The sequence below is a fragment of the Eptesicus fuscus genome, chromosome 12 (assembly GCF_027574615.1).
Source record: "Eptesicus fuscus isolate TK198812 chromosome 12, DD_ASM_mEF_20220401, whole genome shotgun sequence".
NCBI lineage: Eukaryota > Metazoa > Chordata > Mammalia > Chiroptera > Vespertilionidae > Eptesicus > Eptesicus fuscus.
In genome coordinates this window covers 71,473,417-71,489,067 of record NC_072484.1, presented here as the reverse complement: position 1 = coordinate 71,489,067, position 15,651 = coordinate 71,473,417, and the positions used below count along the sequence as shown (strand labels likewise).

Here is a 15,651-nt window from a genome sequence, read left to right as displayed (position 1 = left end):
GGAAACAAGCCCTTAACTGTCGGCAAATGCCTGATTTGCAAGCACTATTACACAGGAAAAGAGAAGCAGGGGGGCATGAAGGGGTTTATGACACAGCTACAAATTAACCATCCCTGGGTTTAAAATAGTCCAAATCTGGCCTGGCTGGCATGGCTCAATGGTTGACCGTCAACCTATGAACCAGGAGGTCATGGTTTGATTCCCAGTCAGGGCACATACCCGGATTGTGGGCTCTATCCCCAGTGGGGGCGTGCAGGAGGCAACTGATCAATGATTCTCTCTCATCATTGATGTTTCTATCTCTCTCTCCCTCTCCCTTCCTCTCTGAAGTCAATAAAACAATATTTAAAAAAAATAAAATAGTCCAAACCTGGGCACATCCTACATGTCTATAAACATGAGGATGGGTAAACAAATGGTGGTATTCATACAATGGAATACCATTCAGCAATTAAAAAGGAAGAGTAGGTTTCTGATATATATAATATGGATGAATCTCAAAATTATGTTGAGCAAAAGGAAGTAGACATAAAAGAATATGTTATATGATTCTTTATATAAAGTTCTTTAAAAAATCTATGATGGTGAAAATCAGAATAGAGATTACCTTTGTGTGGTGTTCACATGAGTTTAAAACTTATTGAACTATACATTTAAAATATGCACATTTTGCCCTGGCCAGTGTGGCTCAGTTGGTTGAGCATCTTTCCATGCACCAAAAGGCCACGGGTTCAATTTCCGGTTAGGGCACATGCCCAGGTTTCAGGTTTGCTCCCTGGTTGGGGTGCATATGGGAGGCAGCCAATTGATTTTTCTCTCTCATATCTCACATTAATGTTTCTTTCTCTCTTTCTCTTTCTCCTTCTCCCTTCCTCTCTAAAAATAAAAACATTTTAAAATATATAAATATAACATGCACATTTTGCTGTATGTATATCTCAATTTTTATGAATAAAGTTTGCAAGTCTTTATAAAAATGGTAAAAAGGCAGTTTTCCATCATATTGTACCTGTGTCTAACATTTTGAGAAAGAGGAAAGATATTTGAAGTACTCAAATATACTTCTTTAGACAAAACAAAGATAAATCTCTTTAAAGTAGTATAGAAATTTATATCAGTGTATTCATTTAATTCTTAAAACTGAATTACATAAAGCATTCTCTCAAATTTCTCCTACTCTAACATCCAAGTTAAATATTTTAAGCACATATTGAGAGTAGAAAAGTATGATTTAGAGGGAGGGAAGGAAGGAGAGGGGGAAGGAAGGAGAGGGAGACGGAGGAGGGAGGAGGGAGAGGAAGAAACATCGATGTGAGAGACACACATCAATTGGTTGCCTCCCACACGTGCCCCGATCAGGACCAGGGATCAAACCTGCAACCCAGGCATGTGCCCTTTACCGGGAATTGAACCTGAGACTCCTGGTCCCCAGGCTGATGCTCTAACCACTGACCACACCAGCCAGCTCTTTATAATAAAGTGGGGGACCACCCACATAAGTGCTAGGACTAGAGGATGAAGAAATAGCATGACAAATGACAAGGCACACACACCCCCAGAACCCTGGAGGGATATTCCAACTATTTAGCAGGACCAGTGATCCTGTACCCACTTGTGCTAAGGGAACCTGCTACAGTTACCACTCTGATCACACAATCAGGGTTCTCAGCCCAGGTTGCATGCACATCAGAAACACCTGGAGAGCTTTTAAAAAATACCAGTTAACATACAAATGGCCAACAGGAAAAGATGCTCACCACCACTAATCATCAGGGAAATGTAAATCAAAACCACAATGAGATATCACTTCATACCTGTAAGAATGGCTATTATATAAAAGACAACAGACAACTAGAATTGGCAAGGATGTGGAGAAAAGGGAGCCCTTGTGCGTTGTTGGTATGAATGTAAACTGGTGCTGCCACTATGGAAAGCAATATGGAGATGCCCCCCAAAATTAAAAATAGAACTACCATATGATCCAGCAATTCCACTTCTTGGTATTTATCCAAAGAAAATGAAAACACTAACTCAAAAATATATATAAACCCCCATGTTCATTGCAGCATTACTTACAATAATCAAGATGTGGAAATAACTAAGTGTCCATATATATAATGGAATATTATTCAGCCATATAAAAGAATGAAATCTTGCTATTTGCAACAACATGGATGGACCCTGAAGACATTTATGGTTGTCCCAACTGAGAGAGCTGAGTTCTAGTGGGTAAAGACCAGGGATGCTGCTGAACATCTCACAATGCACAACACAGCCCTCACAACAACGTATATCCAGCTCAAAATATCAATAGTGTCAAGGTTGAGAAATTCTGCATTAGATTCCCCAAGGCATCTCAGTCTGCTCCCAAAAAGTTAAGAATTACTATTCCATAGTTTTATTTGCATAATAAAAGGCATAGACAAGAAGTGTTTCTGCAGCCTGAAAAAAAGAAAGTCAATTTGGGATACAAGAAGCAGTGTTGATTGATCAAATAAATTATTAAAACTTATAGTTAGCTCTCTTTCTCCGCCATCGAGGTACATGTGTTTGCTTCTCCTTCACCATGTCTTCCCACAAGACTTTCAGGATCAAGAGGTTCCTGGCCAAGAAACAAAAGCAGAAGCGGCCCATTCCCCAATGGATTCGGATGAAAACTGGTAATAAAATCAGGTACAACTCGAAGAGGAGACATTGGAGAAGAACCAAACTGGGCCTATGAGAAATCACACATGAGAGATGACTCACATATTTATGCTGTATCCAGGTTGCCTACACCTTTAAATAATTGAAAAGATGCTACTGTCTGGACAGTTGGGGCATTTTAATTGGAAAATTAATGGATTTGTGATTTTGCTCTGTTGATTTTTCCCCCCTACAATAGTAGGTTGGTTTAGTAATAAATGCGTGAGACCTTTAAAAAAAACAAACTTATAGTTAAATCCTGACAATTATTGATCAAATAGAATGTGAAGTGCAATACAACTGCTAATAAAAACTAGTGAAAGGAAATAGGCATAATGTAGAAAATTAATCAGAAACTTTGTAAAACGTCTGGAAACCAAAGGATATGCTGCCATATCCAAGTGCAATCACATAACTTCTCTTCTCATTAGACAGAATTAGGCTTTCAATGCCTCTAATGAGATCCACCTCTAAATGACAGCCAAACATAAACTATAGAAACCTAGTTCCATTACATGCAGTAAAACCGGGCAAATAAGCAATCTAACAAAATGTACAGTGTCTTATGACCACTTCTCATTAACATTCCCTGAAGATAATTATTTTGATCAGCTAGAGACCAGTACAAGTTATAACACTCAAAATTAAGTGCATCACCAAAGATACTTCACAGTCCTTCAGATGTCCTATTTGTGTGTGTGCACATACACATGCATGTATGCGTGTACACAAGAATGACTCACATGTCAATGATGTTCTATACTCTGGAAATGAGGTCTCCCCCTCTCACCTGCATCTGTCCAGCTATAGTACAGCTTGCAAAAGTCCATAATATGGAGCTTCAGTTATTTACTAACTGCAGTTGAATGACTTCCTATAAAAAGCAATTCACCCACCGGTAAGGAAAGGAAGGCAAGTACATCTCCTGGGGAGTCAGTCAATGAACATTAATATAACTTATCCATGGTCACTGTGAGTTAATGACAAACATGAGGAATCACATTCTCCAATCTCTAAACTAGACTCTGTTCAGAACACAATTTTATTTAGAAACAGTACATGAAAAGTAAGAAAATGAAGTCTTGGGTGGGAAAAGGGTGAAGAGAGAGGTAAAAAGGACAAACTTAACTCTCTATACTTGCAGATATTTTGGCTGTTAATAAAATATATCCTATCTAATAAAAGAGTAATATAAAAATTGACCATACCTCTGCTATACCCACAAGCCACGCCCACAAGCCAATCAGGAGCGAGTATGCAAATTAACCCAACCAAGATGGCTGCAGCCACAGAGAAAGCAGGAGGCTTGGGTTTCCCTGGCAATGGAGGAAGCCAAGCTTTCCGCCTGCCCTGGCCTGCCTTGGCCTCTACTTAAGGCTACAAAGTTTCAATTATAGAAGATAAATAAATCCCAACAAAAATGGCTGTGGCCACAGAGCGAGCAGGTGGCTTGGCTCCGCTCAAGGCTACAAAGTTTCAATTATAGAAAATAAATAAATCCCAGATACCAGGGCCTCTGCTTGGGTCACCAGGGGGCGTGGCCGGCCTGCAAACCACCACAGGCCCCTCGCCCAGGCCACCCCACACCCCAAGGGAACCCCCACCCTGATCCGGGACACCCTTCAGGGCAAACCAGCCGGCCCCCACCCATGCACCAGGCCTCTATCCTATCTAATAAAAGAATAATATGCAAATTGACTGTCACTCCAACACACAAGATGGCTGCCCCATGTGGTCAAAGATGACTGCCCCCATGTGGACACAAGATGGCCTCCACAAGATGGCCAGCAGGGGAGGGCAGTTGGGAGGGACCAGGCCTGCAAGGGAGGGCAGTTGGGGGCGATCAAGCCTGCAGGAGAGGGCAGTTAGGGGCAAACAGGCTGGCAGAGGAGGGAAGTTGGGGGCGACCGGGCCTGCAGGGAAGGGCAGTTAGGGGTGACCAGGCCTGCAGGGGAGGGCAATTAGGGGTGACAAGGTCTGCAGGGGAGGGTAGTTACGGGCAAACAGGCTGGCAGGGAAGCAGTTAGGCATCAATCAAGCTGGCAGGGGAGTGGTTAGGGGGTGATCAGGCTGGCAGGCAGAAGTGGTTAGGGGCAATCAGGAGGCAGGCAGGCGAGCAGTTGGGAGCCAGCAGTCCTGGATTGTGAGAGGGATGTCTGACTACCTGTTTAGGCCTGATTCCGGTAGGATCGGGCCTAAACAAGCAGTCAGACATCCTTCGAGGGGTCCCAGATTGGAGAGGGTGCAGGCTGGGCTGAGGGACACACATCCCCGTGCATGAATTTCGTGCACCGGGCCTCTAGTGTGTGTGTGTGTGTGTGTGTGTGTGTGTGTGTGTATGTGTGTGTTGATTTTTGTTTGTATGTTACTTACATAATTTTGAGGGGGCTTTTTGCTAATCCTCACCCGAGGATATTTTTTCCATTGATTTTTTAGAGAGACAGAGTGGAAAGGAAGGTTGGGAGGGGGTGGGAGAGAAACATCTATGTTAAGAAAGACACATCGATTAGTTGCCTCCTGCTCGTGCCCCACTAGCGCAGGAATTAAACCTGAAACCCAGTGCCCTTGACCAGGACATGAACATGAGATCCTTTGGTGCATGGGCCAATGCTCTAACCACTTAACACACTGGTCAGGGCTACTTATATAATTTTAAAAAGTTATTACACAAAAAACTCCACTTCTCAAACATTTGTAATAGAAAAGTTAGTTCCCCCAAAGTAATGAGAAAATTGACTTGCTTCATAATGTTACAATTACTGAACAAAGAATGCTTATTACATAAGTACTTAAAAAGGGATACAGCTGTTGATCAAATTAATTCATAACATTTATTTGGTACTAACAAGGTGCCAAGAATCAGGCTGAGACTCTCTCTTGCTCTCAGACCACTCACTACCCCATGCTGACCTCTGTTCCAAGTGCTGCAAGTTCCACCTTACATGCCAATGATCCTCAAACCCAGCTTCCTCTCAACCACAGAGCCAGCTACCCACAGCATTTCTATTCTTGAATGACCCACTGCTCCCAAGCTCACCATGTCCCAAACCAGGATCATCATCTTCCTCAGACCGAGTTCATTTCCTTTATTTCATGTTTGACTGCAGCTTTAGAGCAACTCAATCATGAGTTTGAAATCTCCATGATGGTGTCAACTTTTTGCTGAGTGCTACCATCTATCATCCCTTTAATCTAGAACAGTGACTGGCACACAATAGATACTTAATAAATATTTGCTAAATAAATACATGTTTAGAATTGTGTGCTCTAAGAAACTAAAATTTAGAAAACTAAAAAAATTGGGGGATATTCTTCCAGCCAATGCCAAAGTTTACCAGAAGGGTGACGAACTGGAGGTTCATAGGCAGAGAAACTGGACTGTAGAAGACAAGTCTTAGCTGACCATAGAGATATTTGAGGGAAAATAAATTGTTCTTGCAGATAGGGCCCCAACGTTTCCCGTAGATAACTACCACTCCTGTCTTACAGCAGACAAATTCCCACCTTTACTGATATATTATATGCCCATGACCTGCGGTCTTTAGTTAAACATTCTCCATCACCAGAGGTGTTGGGCATAGGCTTGGGCATTTTTGTACTGGAAGGACAACTATCCTAAATTACCTTTACACCCCTTTGAATTTCAGGACTTTGTAATTTTATTTATTTAGCTGTATGTATTTTGTAATTATTTAACACTAGAGGCCCGATGCACGAAGATTCATGCAAGAACGGGCCTTCCTTCCCCTGGCTGCCGGCACCACCTTCGCTCTGGCCCGGAGTTGCCTTTCCGCCTTCCCATGATGCCCAGAGGCCCGGAGCGGCTGGGGCAGTGCGGAATGCCTGCGCCCCACCCCATCTGCTCGGCGCCTGCGTATGCAAATTAACCCCCCTTTGTTGGGTTAATTTGCATACTCACTCCTGATTGGCTGGTGGGCATCACAAAGGTATGGTCAATTTGCATCTTACTCTTTTATTAGTGTAGATTAAGGTATTAAGTTGAATGGACGCAAACATTTGCAAAGCTTTAAGAAGACATCAACACGCTTTTTAGACATCCTAACTAATAGAACCTAATACTACTGAATATATAACCATTTTCAATCATCAGTAGGTCACTGGTGAATGATTACGTACTGTCAAATGTGTTGTTCAATGCAATTGTGCTTCCTATTTCAAGTTCATGAATGACTCCAAAGTCACAGTCAAACAAAAGGAAAATAAAGGAGGTCTTTGTTTTATCCCAAATTTGAATTTAAAGGGCTGATTACATCATTGAACTGGATACAGATTGATGTCTCCCTCAGTATATCTCATTTTATTCATAAAGAAGGCATCTGTCTTCCTTTGGGTAACATATCAAGGATCTGATCTTGTACCAATAAAAGTACTGGATATACCTACAAAACATTCCAAAATTTGCATTTTTCCTTTCAGCAGTTTTAACAATGTTTAGTACTATCACATTTTTGACATAATTCAAGGTGCTGATGAAAGCTTTTTTTTGCCCCCTAGATTACAAATGCCACAGGGAAATGACCTTTACTTGTTCACTGCTATATTCCTAGTGTTTAACAGTATGTTTTACAAATAGTAGGTGGTCAATAAAAGTTTGTGGAATAAACAAATATTCACCTCTATCCTAGTTGTAATTTGATCAAAAACACACTGGCCAGGGGAGGGGAGGTAGAGGCTGGGCAGAAGGCGGTGCCGGCAGCCAGGGGAAGGAAGTGGGAGAAACGGGATATCTGTTAATAGTGTCAACAACAAAAAACAAACACACCTATAGACTAAAAACTAGTAATAAGAAGTCCAAACACATTTTTAGCAAAAGCAACAATGGAGTAAATAAGGGCATTTCAAGAGGACCAGTTTGAAAGGGGAACGCTCAGATTTGACAAAGTTCTGTTATGGTTGTTGAACAACCTAACTCAGTCCTCACAACTCTGTTATTAAGTTACTAAAACTCCATAGCCTTCCTTTAAAAAGACTAAGTCTAAAAAGAAGTGATGGATAAATTACAGTTTGCTTTACTGAATGGTGATTATGTACCAGGTACTGTGCTTGGCACCTGACATTTATTTCATGTAATCCTCACGAACACTCTATGACGCAAATGCCCGTTATCTCCACGTTATTGATGAGGAATCAGAGAGGCAAAGAAACCTGGCTTAGGTCATCCATTGGCAAGACTTGCTCTTAACCACTAGGCTATGCTGGCAGACCCAAAGTTTCTCTGATCATAATACTGCCACGGCAGCTATGTGGTCCAAATGAGCATGTGGAAAAGTAGTTATAGTCACTCACTAAATATTAGTTATTTACCTTCCTGTTTCTCCTCTCCCACTTTCTTCATCTAGGGGCCTCTGTCCTGGCTCCTTAGGCAACGGTCCCTGAGTTGTAATTTGGGAAGATAAGCAGTGACCCAATAATTTGCTTCCTCCCTGCCTACAAGTTTGGGGAGCTTTAGGAAATTTTGAACAATTTGTGGTATTGTCTGATGCAGGCCACTGAAAAGCAATTAAACATATTAGTCATGATTGGGGAAATTAAGCACATTGCTTCAGTCAGGCAGTTAAGTGGTGGAGCTGAGATCCGAAACCAGGACTTTTCTCCCCCCATGTAGTGCTCCTGTCACTACTGAAAGGGGAGTCATATAACCTCAAGATGGGCTACCCACATAAACAAGGAGGACAGATAACAGAATTCATATAAAACTTTAAGAATATGTGGAAATAGATGAGAGGTGCTGCCAGAGGAAGGCAAATCCAGAATAATACAAATGACTTTGCAAATGGAAGGCTACAGCAGCATCTGTAAGTAGGTTTTGTACTAAACCAAGTTAGTACAGGTTTGGAAAGGCTGAGTGGAGCAATTTTTAAAAATATCTTCTCTTTTAACCAAAAATGCAATAATCATGATAGAAATTACTATATTTTCTTTGTTAATAATTTAGCAAGCACAGAGCATAAGTACTACATAAAAGTTGCAGTTTTGTAAAAGAAATAAAACATTGGTTTAAAAATATATCTTCTAAACCTGTAATTCTTATATAGACCATCAATTAAAACTAAAACATGAGTTTTGAAAAAATACATTTTAAGCAATCAGGAAAATTTTAATACACTGAGTATTAAATGATATTAAAAAACTTGTTGCTGTTTTTAGATATGTTAATGGCACTATAGTTATGGGGTTTAAGTTCTATTATTTAATCATTGCTAACACATCCAAGTCATTCTTTTCAACCTGGATTGAATATGAGCATGATTATTTTTCACTGAAACTAAAAGCCTTATTATTATCAATGTCAAGACTTAATTTTTTGCTGCTGTTGTTTTTCTACTCTGATTGACATGTCCTAATTTAATGTCCAGTTACAGGACTCAATTTTGTAACGTATTTGGAAGACACAGTATTTAGTATTTAGGAGTTAGAATTATCTAAACATATTAATGAACAATGGAGAAGTAATCAACTCATTGAAACTAATAATACTTGTTTTGGGTTGTTTTCTTTTTTATGAGTTTTGTTTTGTTTGTTTGCTTAATTCCTTCACCTTTTCATTTTTCTTTATGTATACTATAATTCAATAAAAATATTTATGTTAAGTTACATACTGAAGTATTACAGATGAAATGCTAGGATATGTGGAATTTGCTTTAAAAAATCAGAAGATGTGGGGTTGGCAGGGGAGATAAGGTGCTCATGACCTCCCTGTGCTGTGTTCTACAGAACTCACTTGCTAATCTATAACTGAAAGGCAGCCAGCTGCAAGAGTATCTTTCAGTTTAGGAATGTAATTTCAACAATGCATCCATTTTCTCCAAATTCCAATAGAGAAAAAAAAAATTGGATGCTCCATAACATTTCTTATAAAAGAATTTTATCAGTAACACTGTACTTTCTAGCCAATGTTTAAAAAACTAAGTATTTAGTTTCTCTTTGGGTAACTTACCGATATACAAAAGTACACCAGATTTATAACTTAAAAAGTGCTCAGTATACATGAGCATTTTATCAATGTCCAGATGACAAGAAACTTGAAAAGATACCAATTATGTTGGATAACAGTTTGTTGGACTGGAGTAAAGGGTCAATCAAACACGCACAGAAAGGTCCACAACCACTTCGAAGCTGGTGAAACCGCAACACTCACATTTTCTTCATTTACCTAGTGAGATAGGAGATGAAGCTCTGAGTACCTGCATGACACAGTATTTGTTGGGGGCTCTAATGGGACAGCACAGCTATCCAAACACTGAAGGATTTGCTCTAATGAACAACTGGACCCCCAAACTGTGCCTTACTGCTCAAAGTATGGCCTCCTAGGCCCCACAGTGTCTGCATCACCTGGGAACTTGTTAGAAAGACGGAATCTCAGGCTATACGCAGACTTATTAAATCAGAACCTGCATTTTAACCAAATTCCCAGGTAATTTGTATGTGCAACACAGTTTGAAAAGCATGGGATTAGGGGATTACTGTCAATTTGGAGGGAGATTTCCACGGGGCTCTTCCAGGGGCCTTCCCTGGTCCTCATTTATACTGACGACTTATATGAGGATACTGAAGAGCCCTCATCAAATCCCAAATGACACTCATCTAGAAGGACAAAATTACACAAGCATCTCTTGGAAGAGACCAGCTTGACAGCAGATCACGTGAAAAGATACAAGTAATCGGGTTTTGCTAAAGAAAGAAAAGTAATACACACTTGAATGCATTACTGCAAATCAGATAATTTCTAGAGAGCTGGATGCAAATCTGGCCACATATTTTAACAGAGTAACTGACAGCAAACTGTGGTCACAGACAATGGTGAATGACTAGAAGAAAGGGATCTGGAGATTCTATCATGACAAATGGCTAAACCGGAGGACATTAAATCTAAAGAGGCAACTAAAAGTGGGGACGTTGTAGTTGTATTCACACATTTGAAGGACTGTCTCAAGACAGTTCGTTCTGCAATTAGTTTCTGAGCATCTGTTATGTGCCAGGCTCTATGCCAGGAGTTATGGACAGAGAGAGTAAAAACCAGACCTGATCTCTGATTTTCTGAAGACTCCTGACTAGTGGTAGAAGCTTGTCTGTTGCTCCAGAAAGCAGAATTATGGACAGTGGAAAGCAAGTGGAAAGGCAACGGCACCATACAAGGGAGCTCCTCTGGCCAGAGGGCTCCAGCTTTGTAAAAGAGTGAATAGACAGAAGGGTCCAGGTCCCCCAAGTGAACAGAATGGATTTGGAAGGGAAAGACCACCTCCCAGGGAGTAGCCCAGGGGACTACCTGGCCAATGCTAATATTACAGAGTTACAGGATAATAGGGGCCAATATCATAAATCAAATACAAGATCTGTTCAGAATTACACTATGTTCAATTGAGCCAAGAACACATTTTTTAAAACTTAATCACAATTTAGGGTTTCAGTTAAATTTTGTGTGCAAAGATAAGTGATGTACAATTTCTCTTTTAATAATAATTTTTAAAATAGGATTTAGCCCTGGTCGGTGTTGCTAAGTGGTTAGAGCGTCAGCCTGGGCACCGGACGGTTTTGGGTCACATACCTCAGTTGCAGGGGGCATGTGGGAGGCAACTAGTCAATGTCTCTCACATCAATGTTTCTCTCTCTCTCTCCCCCTCCTTCCCTTTCCTCTACTCTCTCAGAAAAGCAATGGAAAAAATATTCTCAGGTAAGGATCAAAAACACACCTTAGGATTTAAATAAAAAATCAAGATTAACATTTTAGTTATAACTCTGCTAAATGACTCATTTTAATTATAATCTTGCTTCTCTCAGCAACTCCTAAAACTATTTTCATATTCTTTTATATACCTTTGGAGATGCTTATCCTATTTCTGAGAAATTATCCTTAAAAAATAACAATTCCTTTCCTTTTGCCAGGAAGAACAAAAGAGGGAGGTGAGAAACTAGATACATAAAGATGCAAATGGACGTTTTTAAAGAAAAATAATAAATAAACCATTTAAATGTTCAACAAAATTGCCAGTCTTTTTTGTGGCATAGAACAGAATAAGTAAATAACAATATCCAACAAATTGGAAAATATTTAAAGGTAAACTGACAAACTAAATAATTATGAAGGCTATATAGCAACATGGAAAAATACTCAGAATGACAAGATAGTATAAATTTGTACAATTCTAGCCATGTAAAATGTATGCATGCATACAACAAAAACTAGAAGAACAGAGACAATTTTAATGTTTAGTTTATGAAGGGTTACGATTCCTCTCTTTTTTAATTTAAAATTTCAGCTTCACTGTTGATTGTTCGGTAAATACTTTTACAATGTATGTATCAGGAACCAAAATAATTGTAACCATAAGTGTAATGATTTGTACATTAGGAAGAAGTAAAATAAAGAAAACATGTAGTTTAATCTTAATGTGCAATTGGTTCATTGTCTTTTATGAAGCTATTTAAGTTCATAAACAACCAAAATTAAAAGGTAATAATTTTCATGTTATGAAAAGTGCTTAACATTTGAGGAAAGTAAAAAGGACTTTGTACAGTAACCGCCCATGAACTTTGAGCAAAAGCAAAACTAAATTTCTGGATTCTATTTTGCTTTTCACCTTATTTGATCTCACTTAACATCATTCATGCCAAGTTGAATTTTTTCCCTCCTCTACCCCGTCTCTTCAAGTTCATAGATGTGAAGAAAAAAATACACAGCAGCTCTGAACAGTCCTCTCCTGTTCTCCCAGCAATGCCATAAACTGTGGCTTTCTGGAATGGACTCCAGAGAGTGTCAGATGTGAGGGATATCTGGCTACAATCTGTCACCACAGAGATGACCAGAACTGAGCTGACTTAAGGCCAAGAGATTTGGGTTCAAGTTTTCCACATCTATAACATGGAAATACTACTTACCCCAAAACATGATTGTGTCATAAGAAAGTTACTAGGTGATGCTTGAGAAATGCTTATCTCATCCTTTTTACTTACTTTCCACTACACACACACACACACACACACACACACACACACACGCGCGCGCATGAGCATGCACACAGTTCTGCCCATTATGAAACTGCATGGTCCTTATCCTATATAATAAAAGCCCAATATGCTAAGTGTCCAGTCATCCGGTCATCCATTCAACCAATCAAAGCGTAATATGCTAATGATATGCTAAGGCCGCTCAACCACTCGCTATGACATGCACTGACCATCAGGGAGAAGACAGCCGACCAGTCAACCAGTCACTATGATGTGCACTGACCACCAGGGGGCAGAAGCTCCGACCCGTAGGTTAGCTTGTTGCTGGGGTCCCACCAATTGGGACTGAGCAAGACAGGCCGTACACACCCAGGAGCCCTCCTGTGGTCCCTCCCCGGCTGGCCAACCTCCTGAGTCCCTCCCCAGCCCCAATCATGCACCAGTAGGCTCCTTGGCCTGGCCTGTGCCCTCTCGCAATCCAGGACCCCTCAGAGGATGTCGAAGAGCCGGTTTCAGCCTGATCCCACAAGCCAGGCCGAGAGACCCCACTGGTGCACGAATTTGTGCACCAGGCCTCTAGTGTCTAATATCTTCCTATGGCTCCTCCAGTTTCACTCTCCACCCTTCTCTACCTTGCTCTCTGCCCCAGCAGGCTGATCTTTATGAATCACATCACCAGGCCCTATGCCTTTGACTTCTGAGTTTGTCCAATGCTGAGTCCCAGAAAAAGATTAGAGAAAGGAAAAGGAGTTGGAAATTCATTCCATTTAGGCTGGGTGTATCCCTCAACCAAAAGTCACTACTCCTCTCAAGGTGGCCTTTTATAAATGACAATCCCTTCTGGCTTCTTATAAGCACTTCATCCACTTGTCCATTGGGAGCTAGGAGTGGTATTAACTCCACTGTTACCATAACTCTGGGTTCCTGCTCTGTCCCTTGTGATTTCCTCTACATTCCACCAACATCTCTTTAAGTAAATGCTCTGGAATTATCTTAAATTGAGAATACCAAGTTTTCCTGTAGGGACTCTGATAAAGCCCCAGCTATAGCATTTCAGAATTATTTACATCTTGACTCACAGGGAGAAGCGGCAGTTCTAGAGTTCATCTCAGGCTGAGATGTGCACACAGGCAGGACCAGATGATTCTAAAATACCAGACTCGAAAGACTAGCCTGTGCTCCCCCAATTGGCCTGAAGTAGTCCAACAACTGAGCCACTGTCCTCAGACCACAGGGGAATTAACCAGTTCCTAAACTCTCAGAGGAGAAGTTCTAGGCAGTCCCAAATTTTAACTCCTCAGTCCAGGCTCAGTTAACAAGTCCCAGTTTTATCCCTAATTAATAATGGTGTCCAACTCACCAATCTCTTAGGGACTAGGGGAAGGGGAAACAGCAGCCTCCCAAAGTCCCTACCTTCCAATTGTGCCACTGCTTCAAGTGTGGAGTTGGGGAATAGGGCACAAGAACTGACCCTCCAACACCAAAAGAGTAGGGAAAGAACAAAGAATAACCAACTCCACCCCCCTTATACCTTTCTCTCCCTCCCAACTCCCAAGAACTGAAGACACTGACACCCACAGAGGGCAAGCATGTTAAGGCTGAACACAGGTATCTGGCTACCAGTCCAACATCAGCTACAACAGCCATCGTCTCTCCCATATGGTCTGTGCCAGCCAGTTGCCCAAAAGCAAATCAAAGGTTTAGTCCAAGCCCACCATGATGGCATTAGACTTTGGTTTAAGATTGACTTGTGGGGTCTGAAGAGGCCCTAGCCATCCTGAGACCAAAGAACTCACAAGGGTTTAATTTCTTGTTACTGAGTCTAGAGACATAGAATCAAAGACCTCAGTTCTACTGTCAGCACTACCATGTGAACAGTACTCTTCTGGGAGCTGTGGTGAGTTGCAAAAATCATCCAATTATTTTTTTAATTTACATTTTAATTAAAAAATGTCAAGGGATAAATATGAGGCATAAGAGAAGGGAATTATACATACAGCTTTACCCAGGTGTTGGAGAAGCCATATAGTGGTGTATAAAGAGCACAAGGTTTGGGTCACTTTGCTACATGTGACACATGGAGCAAATCCCAACCTTTCTAAGCCTCAGTTTCTTCATTGTTAAGATGAGGTCAATAACAGTGTCTACTATTAATGATATCATTATTATCCAGGGCTGTGAGTATTGAACTAAATGGTATGTGTCCTTGGCACAGTAGCTGGCATGCTGTGAGGGCTCAATCAATACTAGCTCTGAATATCAGACCCAGCTGAAGTTGCTTAAATCTCTCCTCTAGCTAGAAACAAAATTGTACAGCCTTACTGGCATTTTACCTGCATCCCAGGACTTAAAAGCCTCTGTTTTCTTTTAGAGAGCAATATATTACAATATTATTGAATGAAACAAAAGGCTTTACTGTTAAGTAAGACTACTGAGATAAAAATATTCCATTAAATAAGACATTTTGAAGCTCTACTCTAGAGATGGGTTCCAAGAAAAAGAGTATCAACTGAGAATAAGTTTAATAAGAGACTGAGCCACCAAAAAAAAAGCCAACAAAACCTTGGGATTATCTATTAGGATCACAAGATATAGAATAAGGAAGGATGTTACATCTGAAGAAACTGGGGATCCAGAGTCTGGAGAGAAGGCTTTGGGAGATGAAAAGGAAGATGTTAGCTGTCTTCAAGTACTTGAAAGGATGTATATGTTGTATAAGGTGGGAAAGACTCAGTAAATCCAATGGTTCAAAAGTCGCAAGACACAGATTGCAGCTTCCTGTGAGAATGTTCTCAGACTAACAGAGGGCCCCCACATACAAAGAGGAGTTGGCATCACATCAGGGGGCATACTGGAAAACCCTATGTCATTTCCTATCTGACAGTCTGAAATCCTAATGTTTTGTTTGAACACCAGAAATAAACATTTGTGGAATCAAAAACCAGCTCAGGTGTGTAAGTATTTCTCACTCTGATAACAACAAACCCTTGAGAGACTATT

At 40.6% G+C, this 15,651-nt stretch overlaps 2 protein-coding genes across 3 annotated transcripts in view; one reads left to right on the top strand and one right to left on the bottom strand.

Annotated features, from left to right (window-relative positions):
• The window catches only part of ZHX3 (zinc fingers and homeoboxes 3), a 130,321-nt gene that overhangs the window by 73,771 nt on the left and 40,899 nt on the right, over window positions 1-15,651 (bottom strand). The gene's annotated exons all lie outside the window — the stretch shown is intronic.
• On the top strand, window positions 2,552-2,770 carry LOC103301492 (60S ribosomal protein L39-like). Its single transcript, XM_054723637.1, has one exon. The coding sequence runs from the start codon at window positions 2,567-2,569 to the stop codon at window positions 2,720-2,722; it is 156 nt and encodes a 51-aa protein (XP_054579612.1). The 5' UTR covers window positions 2,552-2,566; the 3' UTR covers window positions 2,723-2,770.